The 18,385-nt window shown below is 47.2% G+C and overlaps 1 protein-coding gene across 1 annotated transcript in view; it reads left to right on the top strand.

Moving 5' to 3' along the window:
- The window catches only part of ITK (IL2 inducible T cell kinase), a 385,858-nt gene that overhangs the window by 228,874 nt on the left and 138,599 nt on the right, over positions 1–18,385 (top strand). The window contains exon 8 of the mRNA XM_078653711.1: positions 11,864–11,918. Coding sequence (XP_078509837.1) covers positions 11,864–11,918 — 55 coding nt within the window. The remainder of the gene's footprint in view (positions 1–11,863; positions 11,919–18,385) is intronic.

Raw genomic sequence — 18,385 nt, forward strand, 5'->3', positions numbered from 1 at the left:
CGTTGGGACACCCGGCGCGGCGCCATTGAGAGAGACGGCCGGCATTACCTGGCACAGCTTCCTGCGCTGGGTCCCTCTGATACTCTCTAATGAGGCTGGCTCTGGGCCGGGGTTGGAAGGGCCTGTTGCGCGCTGGTGTGGTCTGATGTGCAGTGTGCAACTGGGGAGCACTACGGAAGATAGTTGGCCTCACCCCTCTGAGATCCCGCATTACCGAGCACAGACTTTGCGGAAGGTCTGAGCGCAGCGCTACGCGGCTGGAGTTAGCATTACTGTGGACACCAAGCGGTTGGACTGCATGTTAGGCCTTGGTAACTTGGCGCATACACTCTGTGCTCTCCGTCTGTACCCTGTGGTGGATCCACTACTTGCTCAACCCAGTGCGCTATTATGAGGTCTTCACCTCTGAGACTACCCTACTGAAGAACTGTGCAACTTGTGGCTTCCTCCTCTTCATATACAGCCTGATTCGTGAAGCTAAATTGCACTCGCAAAGGGCAAGATTCTCAGAATCTTGCCTTTTGCGAGTGCAATTTTGTCATTTGGGATTCACAATCCCAAATGCAAAAATCGCTAATGAAGAATTAGCTAATATGCGAGAATTAGCATTTAAGGAATCTCTATTAGAGATTCCTTAAATGCTATTCATGACACTTTCAAAAATTGCGAATTTGCAAATTTAGGCCGCTATTTACCGAGAGGTCAGACCTCTCGGTAAATAGCAAAAACTTAGAAAAATGCTTTTAAAAGCATTTTTCTAAGTTGCATGTTGCACACACACATGTCCTTTGGACATGTGTGTGCGCAACACCTGTTCAAATGTGCATTTTAGGGGTGCTACAGGGTGTCCTTTGGACACCCCTGGCACCCTTAAAATCGCTATCTTATTTGCGAGTAGTAAATTGCTACTCGCAAATAAGGGATACTCCCCATTCATTCCTATGGGCCTTTTGGCCCATAGGAATGAATGGGGAGTTATTTCTTTTTTTGCGAGTAGCAATTTTCTACTCGCAAATAGAGAACATGTAGGAATCGCTATTTATTTAGCAATTCCTACATGAATACCGTTTTGCGTGTCCTCAATAGCGAGTCGCTATGATTCGCTATTAGGGCCACGCAAAACGGCCCGTACATGAATCAGGCTGATAGCTCCTTCCGTCAGCATATCCCCTTACCTTCTTCAGAGACATTGACGGTTTATATATATTTCTGACGCCACCAGCATCACGAATTACTAGAGGCCTGGGGTGCATTTCGGTGGTCCGTCCCCTGTCTGAGGCACTTTGGTGGGCCTGTAGTTTCCTGGCCAGGAGCATACCTACCGAGCGCTGTGTGGAGACGCGATGGTTCGACAGGACAACCGCCACCAGAAACTCTCCTTTGAGGCTGCAAAGAAAGCACAAAAAGCGACGGGCGAGAGGCCCAGCATGAGCGGCGTGGGAGCAACCAACACTGTCCCCCCCCTGACGCCCAGGACATACAACAAATCTTGCAGGAGATGCGACAGAGTTTTGCCACAGTGGTGGACAAGGTGGACAGGATATCATCGAGGATGGACGCCCTTGTGCACAAAGTCAACGGCACGAAGAGCGGATCGTGGCTACTGAACTGCGTATCTCCGACATCGATGACGCCAAAACTTCCCATACCACCCAGCTTGCCCGGATGGACAACTTGCTGCGGGTCATCGCGGCGAAGAATGAGGATTTGGAGGCCCGCAGCAGACGCAACAACATTCGCGTCACGGGCATACCGGAGTCCACAGACACGGGTAGGATGGAACTGTATGTGGAAAATCTGCTTCAGACATCCATCGGGGCCGAAACCTTCTCATCACAGTTCATAGTTGAACGGGCGCACAGATCTCTAGGCCTGGTGCCCAAACCGGGCACACCATCGAGGCCCATAATAGCCCGTTTGTTGAACTATCGCGATCGCGATACGGCATTGAGAGCGGCATGCACTAAGCAGACTCTATCCTATGATGGCATCAACTTCTCTATTTGCCTGGGGGTACTATCGACCTCGGCTTTCCTGTCTGCGGATTTATCGCCGGGTCACCCTCTGCTTGCTGCAGACTTACAACTGCACCCACTGACATTTTCTTGTGCTATTTGTACTGAAACCATCTTCCCCGGGACCGGATTGGTGCTGCTAAGGATCGCAGAGTGTCTACGGCCCCCTGCTGCTGGGAAGCGAATCGGGGCCATCAGTGCGACCTGCCGGTGATTTCTATGGAAGGCGCCCACAGTTACCATTCTTTGCCCTCAGGTATCGTGCTGCGACGCTGTTCTCCGGGGAGATGGGCGATCTCGTTGGGACACCCGGCGCGGCGCCATTGAGAGAGACGGCCGGCATTACCTGGCACAGCTTCCTGCGCTGGGTCCCTCTGATACTCTCTAATGAGGCTGGCTCTGGGCCGGGGTGGAAGGGCCTGTTGCGCGCTGGTGTGGTCTGATGTGCAGTGTGCAACTGGGGAGTACTACGGAAGATAGTTGGCCTTACCCCTCTGAGATCCCGCATTATCGAGCACTGACTTTGCGGAAGGTCTGAGCGCAGCGCTACGCGGCTGGAGTTAGCATTACTGTGGACACCAAGCGGTTGGACTGCATGTTAGGCCTTGGTAACTTGGCGCATACACTCTGTGCTCTCCGTCTGTACCCTGTGGTGGATCCACTACTTGCTCAACCCAGTGCGCTATTATGAGGTCTTCACCTCTGAGACTACCCTACTGAAGAACTGTGCTGCTTGTGGCTTCCTCCTCTTCATATACAGCCTGATTCATGAAGCTAAATTGCACTCGCAAAGGGCAAGATTCTCAGAATCTTGCCTTTTGCGAGTGCAATTTTGTCATTTGGGATTCACAATCCCAAATGCAAAAATCGCTAATGAAGAATTAGCTAATATGCGAGAATTAGCATTTAAGGAATCTCTATTAGAGATTCCTTAAATGCTATTCATGACACTTTCAAAAATTGCGAATTTGCAAATTTGGGCCGCTATTTACCGAGAGGTCAGACCTCTCGGTAAATAGCAAAAACTTAGAAAAATGCTTTTAAAAGCATTTTTCTAAGTTGCATGTTGCACACACACATGTCCTTTGGACATGTGTGTGCGCAACACCTGTTCAAATGTGCATTTTAGGGGTGCTACAGGGTGTCCTTTGGACACCCCTGGCACCCTTAAAATCGCTATCTTATTTGCGAGTAGTAAATTGCTACTCGCAAATAAGGGATACTCCCCATTCATTCCTATGGGCCTTTTGGCCCATAGGAATGAATGGGGAGTTATTCCTTTTTTTGCGAGTAGCAATTTTCTACTCGCAAATAGAGAACATGTAGGAATCGCTATTTATTTAGCAATTCCTACATGAATACCGTTTTGCGTGTCCTCAATAGCGAGTCGCTATGATTCGCTATTAGGGCCACGCAAAACGGCCCGTACATGAATCAGGCTGATAGCTCCTTCTGTCAGCATATCCCCTTACCTCCTTCAGAGACATTGACGGTTTATATATATTTCTGACGCCACCAGCATCACGAATTACTAGAGGCCTGGGGTGCATTTCGGTGGTCCGTCCCCTGTCTGAGGCACTTTGGTGGGCCTGTAGTTTCCTGGCCAGGAGCATACCTACCGAGCGCTGTGTGGAGACGCGATGGTTCGACAGGACAACCGCCACCAGAAACTCTCCTTTGAGGCTGCAAAGAAAGCACAAAAAGCGACGGGCGAGAGGCCCAGCATGAGCGGCGTGGGAGCAACCAACACTGTCCCCCCCCTGACGCCCAGGACATACAACAAATCTTGCAGGAGATGCGACAGAGTTTTGCCACAGTGGTGGACAAGGTGGACAGGATATCATCGAGGATGGACGCCCTTGTGCACAAAGTCAACGGCACGAAGAGCGGATCGTGGCTACTGAACTGCGTATCTCCGACATCGATGACGCCAAAACTTCCCATACCACCCAGCTTGCCCGGATGGACAACTTGCTGCGGGTCATCGCGGCGAAGAATGAGGATTTGGAGGCCCGCAGCAGACGCAACAACATTCGCGTCACGGGCATACCGGAGTCCACAGACACGGGTAGGATGGAACTGTATGTGGAAAATCTGCTTCAGACATCCATCGGGGCCGAAACCTTCTCATCACAGTTCATAGTTGAACGGGCGCACAGATCTCTAGGCCTGGTGCCCAAACCGGGCACACCATCGAGGCCCATAATAGCCCGTTTGTTGAACTATCGCGATCGCGATACGGCATTGAGAGCGGCATGCACTAAGCAGACTCTATCCTATGATGGCATCAACTTCTCTATTTGCCTGGGGGTACTATCGACCTCGGCTTTCCTGTCTGCGGATTTATCGCCGGGTCACCCTCTGCTTGCTGCAGACTTACAACTGCACCCACTGACATTTTCTTGTGCTATTTGTACTGAAACCATCTTCCCCGGGACCGGATTGGTGCTGCTAAGGATCGCAGAGTGTCTACGGCCCCCTGCTGCTGGGAAGCGAATCGGGGCCATCAGTGCGACCTGCCGGTGATTTCTATGGAAGGCGCCCACAGTTACCATTCTTTGCCCTCAGGTATCGTGCTGCGACGCTGTTCTCCGGGGAGACGGGCGATCTCGTTGGGACACCCGGCGCGGCGCCATTGAGAGAGACGGCCGGCATTACCTGGCATAGCTTCCTGCGCTGGGTCCCTCTGATACTCTCTAATGAGGCTGGCTCTGGGCCGGGGTGGAAGGGCCTGTTGCGCGCTGGTGTGGTCTGATGTGCAGTGTGCAACTGGGGAGTACTACGGAAGATAGTTGGCCTTACCCCTCTGAGATCCCGCATTATCGAGCACTGACTTTGCGGAAGGTCTGAGCGCAGCGCTACGCGGCTGGAGTTAGCATTACTGTGGACACCAAGCGGTTGGACTGCATGTTAGGCCTTGGTAACTTGGCGCATACACTCTGTGCTCTCCGTCTGTACCCTGTGGTGGATCCACTACTTGCTCAACCCAGTGCGCTATTATGAGGTCTTCACCTCTGAGACTACCCTACTGAAGAACTGTGCTACTTGTGGCTTCCTCCTCTTCATATACAGCCTGATTCATGAAGCTAAATTGCACTCGCAAAGGGCAAGATTCTCAGAATCTTGCCTTTTGCGAGTGCAATTTTGTCATTTGGGATTCACAATCCCAAATGCAAAAATCGCTAATGAAGAATTAGCTAATATGCGAGAATTAGCATTTAAGGAATCTCTATTAGAGATTCCTTAAATGCTATTCATGACACTTTCAAAAATTGCGAATTTGCAAATTTGGGCCGCTATTTACCGAGAGGTCAGACCTCTCGGTAAATAGCAAAAACTTAGAAAAATGCTTTTAAAGGCATTTTTCTAAGTTGCATGTTGCACACACACATGTCCTTTGGACATGTGTGTGCGCAACACCTGTTCAAATGTGCATTTTAGGGGTGCTACAGGGTGTCCTTTGGACACCCCTGGCACCCTTAAAATCGCTATCTTATTTGCGAGTAGTAAATTGCTACTCGCAAATAAGGGATACTCCCCATTCATTCCTATGGGCCTTTTGGCCCATAGGAATGAATGGGGAGTTATTCCTTTTTTTGCGAGTAGCAATTTTCTACTCGCAAATAGAGAACATGTAGGAATCGCTATTTATTTAGCAATTCCTACATGAATACCGTTTTGCGTGTCCTCAATAGCGAGTCGCTATGATTCGCTATTAGGGCCACGCAAAACGGCCCGTACATGAATCAGGCTGATAGCTCCTTCCGTCAGCATATCCCCTTACCTCCTTCAGAGACATTGACGGTTTATATATATTTCTGACGCCACCAGCATCACGAATTACTAGAGGCCTGGGGTGCATTTCGGTGGTCCGTCCCCTGTCTGAGGCACTTTGGTGGGCCTGTAGTTTCCTGGCCAGGAGCATACCTACCGAGCGCTGTGTGGAGACGCGATGGTTCGACAGGACAACCGCCAACAGAAACTCTCCTTTGAGGCTGCAAAGAAAGCACAAAAAGCGACGGGCGAGAGGCCCAGCATGAGCGGCGTGGGAGCAACCAACACTGCCCCCCCCCTGACGCCCAGGACATACAACAAATCTTGCAGGAGATGCGACAGAGTTTTGCCACAGTGGTGGACAAGGTGGACACGATATCATCGAGGATGGACGCCCTTGTGCACAAAGTCGATCGGCACGAAGAGCGGATCGTGGCTACTGAACTGCGTATCTCCGACATCGATGACGCCAAAACTTCCCATACCACCCAGCTTGCCCGGATGGACAACTTGCTGCGGGTCATCGCGGCGAAGAATGAGGATTTGGAGGCCCGCAGCAGACGCAACAACATTCGCGTCACGGGCATACCGGAGTCCACAGACACGGGTAGGATGGAACTGTATGTGGAAAATCTGCTTCAGACATCCATCGGGGCCGAAACCTTCTCATCACAGTTCATAGTTGAACGGGCGCACAGATCTCTAGGCCTGATGCCCAAACCGGGCACACCATCGAGGCCCATAATAGCCCGTTTGTTGAACTATCGCGATCGCGATACGGCATTGAGAGCGGCATGCACCAAGCAGACTCTATCCTATGATGGCATCAACTTCTCTATTTGCCCCGACTTCACTCCAATGGTACAGGAACAGAGACGCAAGTTTATTGAAGTGAAGAAAAAACTACGTGCTGCGCAACTGGACTATGCTTTACTATATCCTGCCAAGCTCAGGGTCACACATCAAGGGAAACAACGTTTCTTTACTAATCCGCAGCAGGTAGAGGACTACTTGAAGGCGATCAGGAGGGCGCGGAATAGGCCACGGGACCGCGGCGCAGCACGCGACGACAATCTTCCAGACTCGGATGAAGACGACTGACCTATCCTTGATGCAGCGCCGGCTGGTCTAAGTGTGGTGCTCTAGGGTCGCTGAGACAGTATTCCCTGTCTATGGTGGACATGTTAGGTCAATTGGACATGGAGCTACGACCTGTTTCCAGTGGTAATGTACTCCAGGGTCCACTGCCCCTCCTCAGCCCCCACCCAAGGGCGGTACTCGTTGTGAGGCTTGAGGGGGGTGCTGTGGTTGTGCGCTCTTCTATGCTGTTCCCCCTACGGGTACACCCCACACATGGGTTTTGTTTTTCGAAAGTGACTAAACTTTGAGGGAAGGAAGGTGGGTGGGTGTTCTGGGTACTTTTTTGACAAGTTGGGATTGCTGCGGAGGGTAGGGGGGAGGGACGGGGAGGGAGCGGGCGGCTGCTGGCATGATTGGGATGCCGTAGTGGGAGGGGGGCAGAGTATTGTTGAGGGAAGGGTTTTTCTTTACAGGGGGGGTGCAGTTGTTTGGATTGTGTGGTGCTGTGCTTCACCCGCGCAGAGTTGGTTCAACGAATAGTAGTATGGCATGTTGTAATTATACAGTGTTTTTACCTTATGGCGGGGATAGGGCCTAATACGCAACTGAGCTGTATGTCATGGAATGTCAGGGGCCTTAATAATGCCAGAAAATGTCGAAATGTGATTGCATACTTGGACCGTCATCAAGTCCAGATCGCCATGTTACAGGAAACGCACCTGTCACCGCAGACACGCACCACCTTTGCAGGCAAATGGGCCAATGCCCGCATCTGTTCGTCTTACTCCACCTACTCGAGGGGGGTAGCTATATTGATTAGACGCAAGGTGCCGTTTCAGGTATGTGGTGAACTATTAGATGTGGAGGGTCGCTTTGCTATAATGTGGGGACGCCTGGGCCGAGACACTATTACTTTAGTGAACTGTTATGCACCTAATATAGATCTGCCACATTTTTTCACCATACTGTGGGGTAAGATCCTGGACATGGGGTCCCGACATGTTATCTGGGGAGGTGACTTCAATGTGGCATTGGTGCCTCACCTGGATAGGGCAGACGGAGTTGCACATTATAAGCCTCGGTCCAGGGAGGCTCTTGTGGGTGTGATCGCGGAAGGTAATCTGGTGGATGTCTGGCGACACTTACACCCTCTCCAGAAAGAAGGCACACACTTTACATCACTGACGGGCACATGGGCGCGCTTGGATTATGTGTTTTTGTCTAAAGAGATGAGTGCTGGGGTGACTGAGGTGACTCACTTACCTAGGACATACTTTGACCACAGTCCGGTCTTAATGCTCCTACGGGTGCCTGGCTGGGACAGCCCCCGACCACATTGGCGGCTACAGCCTGCGGCCCTGTTGGACACGGTGTTCCGCACTGAACTCGGCGAAGAGATAGCAGCTTTCTTCCCTCGTAACAAGGGGTCTGTAGACTCGGTTAAAAACATTTGGGAGGCATTCAAAGTTACGATCAGGGGCTACTGCATATCGAAAAGCTTCGGAGTGCTGCGTGATATACAGCGCACGATACGCACCCTTGACAGAGACCTAAAAGACCTGGAGGTTTGTATGGTAGCGGGAGATCATGCTGATGCACATGCAGAGTTTAGGGATAAGTTGACAAGATACGAGGAAGAGGCGGCCAGGGAAACTAAGTTCAAGGGGAAATATTGGCAGGCGAGAAAATACTGTGAGGGAGATAGACCTGGCAGGGCCCTAGCGGTATTGACACGTCCTCCTCATACTCATAATACAATTCTCGAAGTCCTGGATGAACAGGGCCATACAGTTAGGGACACAGACGACATATTGACTGTTTTCACGTCTCATTATCATGCACTTTACACCACTGCCACGACCTCGGACATACTTTATGATGACTTCCTTGGTGACGTAGCTCTTTGTTGGCTCAGTGACGTGGACAGGACCTTTCTCGCCGCCCTTTTTGAATTAGCCGAAATCAGAGATGCTATTATGTCACTCAAAAATGGTAAAGTACCTGGCCTCGATGGGATACCTGCCGAGTTCTATAAAGCATATATAGACATAATGGCCCCTGTCCTCCGAGAGATCTTTGAGGAATCTTTGGCTGATGGGGTGCTCCCCCGCACAATGTGGGAGGTCGTGATTACGTCACTTCTGAAGCCTGGCAAGAGTCCCAATACTTGTGACTCTTACCGTCCACTCTCGTTATTGAATTGCGATGTAAAGATACTGGCAAAGGTGCTGGCCACCCGGCTGTCCCTCCTGATGACCAAATTGTATTACCCGACCAATCTAGATTTGTCCCTAATCGCTCCACCTCTCACAATCTACGCACGCTGTTCTCCCTGATCCGTACGGTGCACCCTGACCTCCCTGTTGCGGTGGTTTTTTTGGATGCCACTAAGGCCTTCGATTCGGTCGAATGGCCATATTTATTCGCTGTCCTGACCCGTATGGGATTCCCCAAATTGTTTATCTCCTGGGTCCAGTTGCTGTATTCACAACCGTCAGCAAAGGTACTGATCAATGGACGCCTCTCTCCCTCAATCGCGATCACGAGAGGTACCAGACAGGGATGCCCTGCTATCCCCTCTCCTTTTTGCGATAGACGTCAAACCGCTGGCTTGCAGACTGCGTCAGTAGCACCGAGAGGGCGCCTTTCGTTGTTTTCAGCGACAGATTGATGTGTCATTATATGCAGATGACATGACGCTATTTGTCAAAGGCCCGTTGCATAACTTGAACCCTCTGTTGAGGGAATTTGTTGTCTTTGGCAGACTTTCCGGAGTACGTATCAATTGGGCTAAGTTGCAATTCTACCCCCTTACGGATGCAGTTGCTGACTTCCCACTCGACTTTCCCTTAGAGTGGTGTCGATCGGACCTCCGCTACCTTGGTATCCAAATCGCTTGTGATAAAGACGAAACATTGCGCCTGAATTACAGTGTTGCGATCACGAAACTTATCACATCGGTTGATCGCTGGATTTCCCTCCCCCTGTCCATGGCTGGGAGAGCATCCCTTATTAAAATGGTGGTGCTACCCCGTTTTTTGTACCTTTTTCTTAATATTCCTTATTACCCGGGTGCGTTTTTTTTTAAGACATTGAGAGCGGAACTGTGTCGACTGTTCTGGGGGGGCAAACAACCGCGACTGCGGTGGTCGATGCTGACTCAGCCATATGATAAAGGGGGCTTCGACATTCCGGATTTTGAGGCTTACTATATTTGTGCGCAGGCGCACTACGCTTATCATTGGATGATCCCCACACCCTACATGCCTCAACTGGCGGTCGAAGACTGGATCGCGAATCCCCTTCCTCTGAATGGGCTCATACATTGCCCAGTGATGTCCATAGAAACGCCGTTCACCACTGTCACGTGCACTTTAGACGCCAGGAGCAGGGTTTCCAGTTGCTCTGTCGGCGCCTACGGGTCACCTGTTGGGGTAACCTCTTCACCAATGGCCAGTTCAACTCTGCAGATCTAGTTTTTTAAATCTCATAACCCTACTCCACTCGATTCTTTCTATTATATGCGACTGCGTCAAGGGATGAGGGAGATTCTGCCTGACTTTCCCAATGAGCCTGAGAACTTTCCTCCCTTACACTTCATGCTATGCTCACAAGACGGTTCGCACTTGGTATCGGGCATGTATCGCCACATCAGGGCGTCCAACCTTGGACTGGAGAACCTGGCCCGTTCACACTGGGCTACTGACCTGGCAACAGAGATCACTGACGAGCAGTGGCTTTACTGCTGTGACCTCACGGCTAGGATATCCGCCAGCTCTAGGCTCAGGATAATCCACTATAAGTTCTTAGAACGGCTATACTACACACCGGTAAGAAAATTCAGGTTCCGCTTGTCCAGCGATGATAGATGCGAACGCTGTCGCGCGGAACATGCTGGATTTTTTCATTTGTCCTGGGAATGTCCCCCGGTCCATGCCTACTGGCAACGGGTGCATGCTGCCGTCGAGTCCATGACCGGAGAATCGATAAACCCTGACCCTTTGCTGATGCTTCTGGGGTATACACCACATATCACTAAGACCTGTAGGAAACTCCTTGACATTGCTCTGCTTCTTGCAAAACGTCGCGTGGCGTGTAGATGGGGTCGTGGCAGGGCCCCAAAGTTTAAGGACTGGCTTGCAGACATGACCCATTGTCAGGAACAATCCCCCATTTTTGCTGAAACACTCCCGAACTCCAGTAGACCTAACAACACCTGGGGTCCCCTTGTCGCATATTTGCTGGCCCAGGGAAATGATGATAATGTTCCGATTGGTGGAGAGGTACGGAATGGCGATGATGTATATGTGGACTCTGCTTGATTTGCCACATACGACTCTCTGTCGATGGGCAATACTTCGAGACACTGTCTTCCCATGTGAATATATAGACGATTATTTCACATGAATTGCTATTGTCTATTTTTTCTCTGCATGGAGACCTAGCCGCTATCTTCTGTACACCTTCGTAATAAGCTGATCTATGATACCCCTGTAATGTACTATGAATGCTGGCTGTTGTCCCTATTTATCATGCATCATACCTGACCTAATGTTCTTCTCCTGCCGTGTGATATTGCTGTATTAACATGCACTAACTGATTTGTATGATACAGGTGTTATGCTATGTACCACACTGCCAACCCTTTTCTTGTTCTGTGTTGAAAACTCAAAAAAGAAAGTCTATAAAAAAAAAAGTGATATATACAGGAAAACTGCTGCATAAATCACTGTCTGATCATTCTGGTGTATGACTGACATATCACCTTTCTGCATCGGTGACTAATGGCCAGCTGCTCTGTTTAGTCATTTCAGTGGTCTGTGGTCCAACGTATTATTCTTCTTACTGTAGATCTGACTGTTATCTTACGTCTCTGACTGACTAAGTGCATTGGTAGGTGACTGATAAATTACTCTTGTGGATAATTAACCTATAATCTGGTGTATAAACCTAGGGCCTAGACTTCTGACTCATCTTGTCCTTTTATCCTTCAGGTGGTACAACAAGAACATCAACCGAAATAAGGCTGAGCGACTGCTATACAATGAGGTGCGTATACACTGTGCCGCTAGGGCAGTAGTGGGTCACCAAAATTACTACTAATGATGATAGGTTACTGCAGTGAAATTGCTCTTGTGAACAGCTCACCACATTCATTATCCAGTTGGACAAACTTTATTTTTGCTGGTTCAGTCGAAACAGCTATTAAAGTACACACACAAGGCAGATCGGCTGTTTCCAGGCAGATTCCAATCCTACTGAGCTGCCAGCACACACTGTGTGTCACACATTACTGGCTCTCCACTTGATCACTCGATGAGGAGCCAATATCAAAGGTGGTAAATACATCTGAAAAGCATCTGCTCTAAGGACAAGTGACGGAATACCTGCATAAGAATTAAGCAAAGAAGCTTCTGGAAAATCTTCTTCATGGCATTAGCTTAAACCACACAATTCTGACATTCTCTACAGCTACACATGATTCTCACATGACGGACCAATCAGGTTAAAGTACCTGAAGATAGCACAAACTCGTTATTTTCACAGGCTACTACACATTGATCATACTCTAAACGACCTTCGGACTTTCAGTTATCTGCAACATAGTGAGATACAATTGGCCCAAGAAGTACTCTGCAGGTGCTCGTTTGTGTGTTCCACAAGGATTGCATAAAGAAAACATTTCATGAGGTGACAGAAAACAAATTATACATCAATTGAGATTGCTGGTACAGTTTCTCATGAAATAAAGAAAAATACACCACATGGAATAAGATAGCAACCCGAGGTTAACCATTTTAAAATGCGGACTACATTAGCTATGGTCATTAGAAACGTGAATAAATTCACACCCAATACATTTGCGTGTGACACATTAATGTCGGTATTAGTGCAAAACATTTAATTTTGGGAAAAAATGGCATCACATTCCAATTAGAGCAGCTGAATAGAGTGCAGGGCAGGAGATGTAGTTAGGGTTGCCACCTTTTAAAGAGAAAAATACAGCCATCGGTTCACGCTTTCACATTCTTCAAAGACCCGGACATGATTCTTTAGTAGAACTTTATGTGAAACCATCCATATTCATTTTTTAGCCTGGCCTTTCTTTGTTTACTTTATTTATCAATCAGCGGTCATTAGGGCAGCTCGAGAACATATTTTAAAGTATTTATTTCTTACATTTACTGTTTATATTGTGCACTGAAAGAGGGGAAATAAAGGTTGTTGGTGATTTTTTATTGTTGTATCGGCTGGAGCTTTAAAAGGCCAGTCATTATCTGAAGTAGACCAATTTTCTGCAGTATAGGGCTATAAACCTAATTCAGATAAATGCAAAACGCTCCCTCTTAATAAATCCTGCTTCAAGCAGGATTTCACTTGTGCTCATTTTGCATGGACCCCACAAAACATTAAATACTTAGGACTGTGGTTTAGTAACAATATTAAAGAAACAATTTCTTTGAACCTTGATTCGGTAATAACTAAGATAGTCCCTCTGGCTTCCAAATAGAATCAACATTATTTATCATGGTGGGGTCGTTTGGAGTCAATTAAGATGATGCTTGTACCTTTTATTTTATACTCTCTTTCTAACATTCCTGTACAGATTCCTTCAAGATATTTTAATAAACTTTATGCAATCCTATCTAAATTTTATTGAATGGTAAAAAAAATCTCCGTTGTCTATCTCTAAATTACAACGGTATTAAGGAAATGGGGAAACCAATTTTCTTTCTTGTCATTCTACTTTCTTTTTAAAACAATCCACATTTTTCACCTTTTAGATGATTCTGCACCTCTTCCTATATGGACAGACATCAAGTTGTCCAGTCTACTTTCCTTCTTGTTTACAAAATGTATTTAATTTCCACAGAAACCTATTTCCTTATCCACTCCTACTTTTAAGCACACACATACATTATTATGTTCAATTCTTTTTCAACATCTTACTTAAAGGGATGCATTCCTAGATTCTTCCATATGGTATACCAAACTGATTAAGATTAATGGTAGAGTCATTTTTTCAAAGGCGTGGAGAGAGAGAGATCTATTATGGGTTAAACAACTTTTACATGAGGACATCTTTCTCTCCTTTCAAAAGACACAATCTTTGGTCACCCGTTATTGTTTTTTAGACTGCTCTTCATATAACTGTTGTACACATCGACCATCTGTTGAAGAAGTTACTATACACCCTTAAATGTTCCTATGCATTTTTTTCTTAATGTAATTTAAACCATATATAGGTATAGTTTAGGCTTCATTGCTTCATAAGTATTTTTAGCAAATATTTATATTGCAGCTGTATGGTTCCAAGATATGTAAATGAAAGGTCTTACTTATCTTTTCTCCCCCATTCCCTTTATTTTTATTTTTTGTTTTACTTCTCTTCCCTAATTTACTTTTCTCCTCTTTTTCTTCTCATTCTTTCTCCCTTCAATTTCTTATTTCTCAGAGGCATGTCTGGATATACTATAATTTGAAACTCTTCATTTGGTTTATGGAAATGTAGAAGATTATATTCCAATTGACTTGTAGTACTTCTCCAATAACATTTTCTGTTTAAAGTTAAAAAATTACTCCATTGAGAAAGAACAGCAGTAGCGATTGTGACTTAACATTTACACCAAGGCCCTAATAACAAGTTCTACAAATTCCACAGGGATTTGAATTATGAGTTCTGTGATAATTATTACACCATTGCTGTTTACACCATTGCTGTTTTCCCCTGACAGCTTTTGGCAAATTACCCAACTTAAATGTATTGAACAAAACACCTGGATAAATGGCAAAACGAGCTGAATTTGGTCTATCAAATATCAATTCTGCATGTTATGCTTTATTTCTCAGTTGAAACCTCAGCAGAAGCGGTTTGCAAACCAATTGTAAATACCTCGCCTCTGGTTAATAGTATTTACCTGGAGTGATAACTATTCAACCCAGTTCCACACAATTTGTAATCAGGGTCTTAGTAGCATGTATCTTCTGTTGCAACAGGACAGAGAGTGTGAGCTCAGATGTCTGCATTAATTAACAGTAAGTCCAGGATTGCCTCATGCTGTCCCCTCTAATCGTTCTCAAACAAAGGGAAGAAAGTTTTATCTATCTCTTCTCTATTCTCTCTATCCCACACAGGCTGCTGCTGGGGCTGTCTTGCTACCAAAAATAGACACAGAGTTTTATTCTATAGGCCAGTATAGGGGAGGGATCCTTAAATACCTATCCCCTTCCACCTATCTCCATTTGTCCTTATGCATGTAGCTGGCATACGTAGGCCGTAAGGCAGAGAATGCTCAGTACCAGTCAGGCCAACGCCCTTCTGCTGTTTGTGTGTATCCATAGAACTCTTAAGTTGTTCCCTAAAAGGAGAGAGATTCTTATCCACTCCTAGCTTTACTTTGAATTCTGGTCTTTGCAGTTTTGCTTTTCTATAATGAATTCAGAACTCAAGTACCATAATTCAAAATAAAATCAAGAACTGGATGTTTCATTTGCACCTAGGGTAGAGTATATCCTGAGTATTTTTATAGCGTTTACCACACCTAAAAGATACTAAAGTGCTTTTTGGATCGGTAACACACAATGGAAAGCAACTCCTCATGATAGGGCTCTATGTAGATTTTGGTGGATGTGGGGCATGTGCCAAAAAGTGAAGGTTCTAAATCACTGTGCAAATGGGTAGCATGTCACTTTATGGGATACTTACAGCATTCAAGACATTGTCATGCAACGTTAATTACAGTTCGTCATGCTGTTCATCACACAGTTGTCTCATATTTCGTATGTAGTATGTCATTCAATCTGTTATAAAAGCTGACACAAACTGGAATGCAATCTGTCACACCATATGTCCTTAACAGGTTATGCAATCTGTCATGTAAACATTAATTGAGGTGATTGTACATGTGGTCTTTCAGTGAGTATGTGAGCTGTGACAATATTGCACAAAAAGCTTTTGAGCTCCGTGATGTGACAGTGTGAGCATCTATGCATGTGAATGTGTGTGTGAGAATGTGAGTGTGCAAGACAGCCTTTTTCTTGGAGAGGGCGACACTGTTAGTTTGTATAGCTGAATGAGCATGTGCGTCAAGGCATGATAGTGTGTGTGTGTGTGTGTGTGTATGTGTGTGTGTGTGTGTGTGTGTGTGTATGTGTGTGTGTTGTTAACACCTTCGACGCTACTGACGGAACCGTTCCGTCACGCCCCTCGGGTGGGCTGTGCTCATGACGGAACGGTTCCGTCACGGCCCGGCCGCCGCGCCTGCGCGGCGTTGATTTCGCGCCTGCGCGGCGGGTTTCATTAAGCGGGCGGGGCCGTGACGGAACCGTTCCGTCATGAGCACAGCTCACCCGCGAGCCGTGACGGAACGGTTCTGTCACCAGCGCAGGTGAGCCGCGCGCCCGCCCGCGACCGTTAGCGCTGCGGCGGAATAGCCGCCGCAGCGAAGAAGTTAAGTGAAAGCCTGGGAGAAAGAATGACAAAATAAATTGTTCCGGGCCACATAGGACTAACCAATACAAAAGCTTTATTCGAGGATTATACTCATAAAAGCACAAACATACATTTAAAATACATCGTTAAAAAATATTTCCTCATTAAATACAGTAAATTTTTTTTAAAGAATCATGGCGACATTGGACAATTAGTCATAGCAAAGAAGCAACATAAAACTTTGGTACATGATTGCGCAGAACCAAATAGAACACCCCAGTCAATGTACTCTAGAGAAGGGCCCTCCGTCTAATAGACCATGCCCACCCCAGGTACTTAGCTGTTGCTAGGACTACAGGCATGTGGGTGGAAGTGCAAATGATTCGTAAGGCCTCAACACCCCTGGATGTCCCTAAATTTTTACAAACTGGGACTAACCAAACTTTTCTCGGGGTTGCATAAGCTTTACAAGAAAATAAAAAGTGGCCTATACTTTCATTTGGTGCACCACAAGCTGGACAGAATAAGGTGGAGGAACTCCTCCACCTACCTGTCAGTGATCTCAATGGAAGAGCACCAGCTCTTAACTGGAAAAAAGCTTCCTGTCCACAGGGTTGGTTATACTGTCCCAATAGGGTTCCAAAACTGGATACAGTTTAGCTTCCACAAAGCTCCCCGTCATTGAGTCGGATTTAGTTTTGTTCCAAACTCTTTCAGCAACCCGATCCCAATATAGATCTTTAATCGCTTTTTTACTTGGAAAGAGTTCCCCGGTTGGATTATCCCATAAATTTTAGAGACCAAGATCGCCAAAGGCAGACCTGAGATTTTTTAGCCAAACTATCTTGTGAAAGGTATCAGCTTTTATTATGGCCAAGAACCCCTCTGCATAGTGCCGGATCTCCGGGGTGGTCCAGAGGCGTCTCCATTAGAGAATCGGGTGCAACCTCGAAAAGTCACTAACTGCTCTTTTCCCTAGGTCAAGACCAAGGGGAATCAGTGGGGTACTCTGCGGGAGTCCTGTAATTCCCCTAAGAAACCTGTTCTCAGATATCTGCAGGGGGAGGAGCTTCCCAAAACCCCACAGCTCTGCCCCATAAAGGGCAGACCCAAGAGCCTTGGCATCATATACTGCCATAGTGGGTTTTATTGGTTTAGACTTAGATTTTTTGTGTTCCACCCGAAGTGCCCCCGAAATCTGTTGGTGCCTCAGGACCGCCATTTCTATGTGCTGGCACCATCTCGAGTCATTTGTTATCTGTATCCCGAGATAGGTAAATACAGTTACCACTTCTAGCAGACAGTTATTCAGTAATATTTTTGGTCCAGGTCTACGTTTTGGTGTAAAGGCCATCAGCTTGGTCTTGCCCACATTGACTTCCAGGCCGTGCTCCCCGCAAAAAGAGTCAAATATATTCAAGGCTCGCTGCAGGCCGCATGGAGTTTTGGAAAGAATTAGCGTATCGTCGGCGAACATCAGGATCGGAACCCTGAGGCCCGCCAACGATGGCGCATCTACACTGGCGTCCAACATTCGAGCCACTATCCCATTTATGAATAATGAGAAAAGCAGGGGAGCCATTGCGCACCCTTGGCGCACTCCTCGTTCGACCGGAAAGTCAGCAGAGGATTCGCCATTCGTACCCCATTGAATTTTGGCGAAGTTGCTCTCATGTAACCTCATTATCAGGGTAAGTAGCTCTGCCGGAAGGCCCATTTCGCTCAGAACTGCCCAGAGTTTTCTCCTTGGGACCAGGTCGAAGGCAGCCCGCAGGTCGACAAAAGCAACATACAGGCTGCCCTCGCCAAGCACCACCGTCCCCCACTGTAGCAGAACAAAACGAAACACCTGGTCAACTGTACTGGTGGCCCGCCGAAAACCAGCCTGATAAGGGGACAGAGCATTGTTCTCGTCAACCCAATCCATCAATTTATTGACCACCATCCTGCCTACCACTTTTTGGACAGTGGCAATCAAGCTTATTGGCCTGTAGTTAACTGGAAGAGACCGGTCCCCTTTTTTATATATGGGTATAATGATCGCTCCCCTCCACAATTCCGGGACGACCGATCCCTTTGCAAT

This window comes from Lissotriton helveticus, chromosome 7, assembly GCF_964261635.1.
Source record: "Lissotriton helveticus chromosome 7, aLisHel1.1, whole genome shotgun sequence".
Classification (NCBI taxonomy): Eukaryota; Metazoa; Chordata; class Amphibia; order Caudata; family Salamandridae; genus Lissotriton; species Lissotriton helveticus.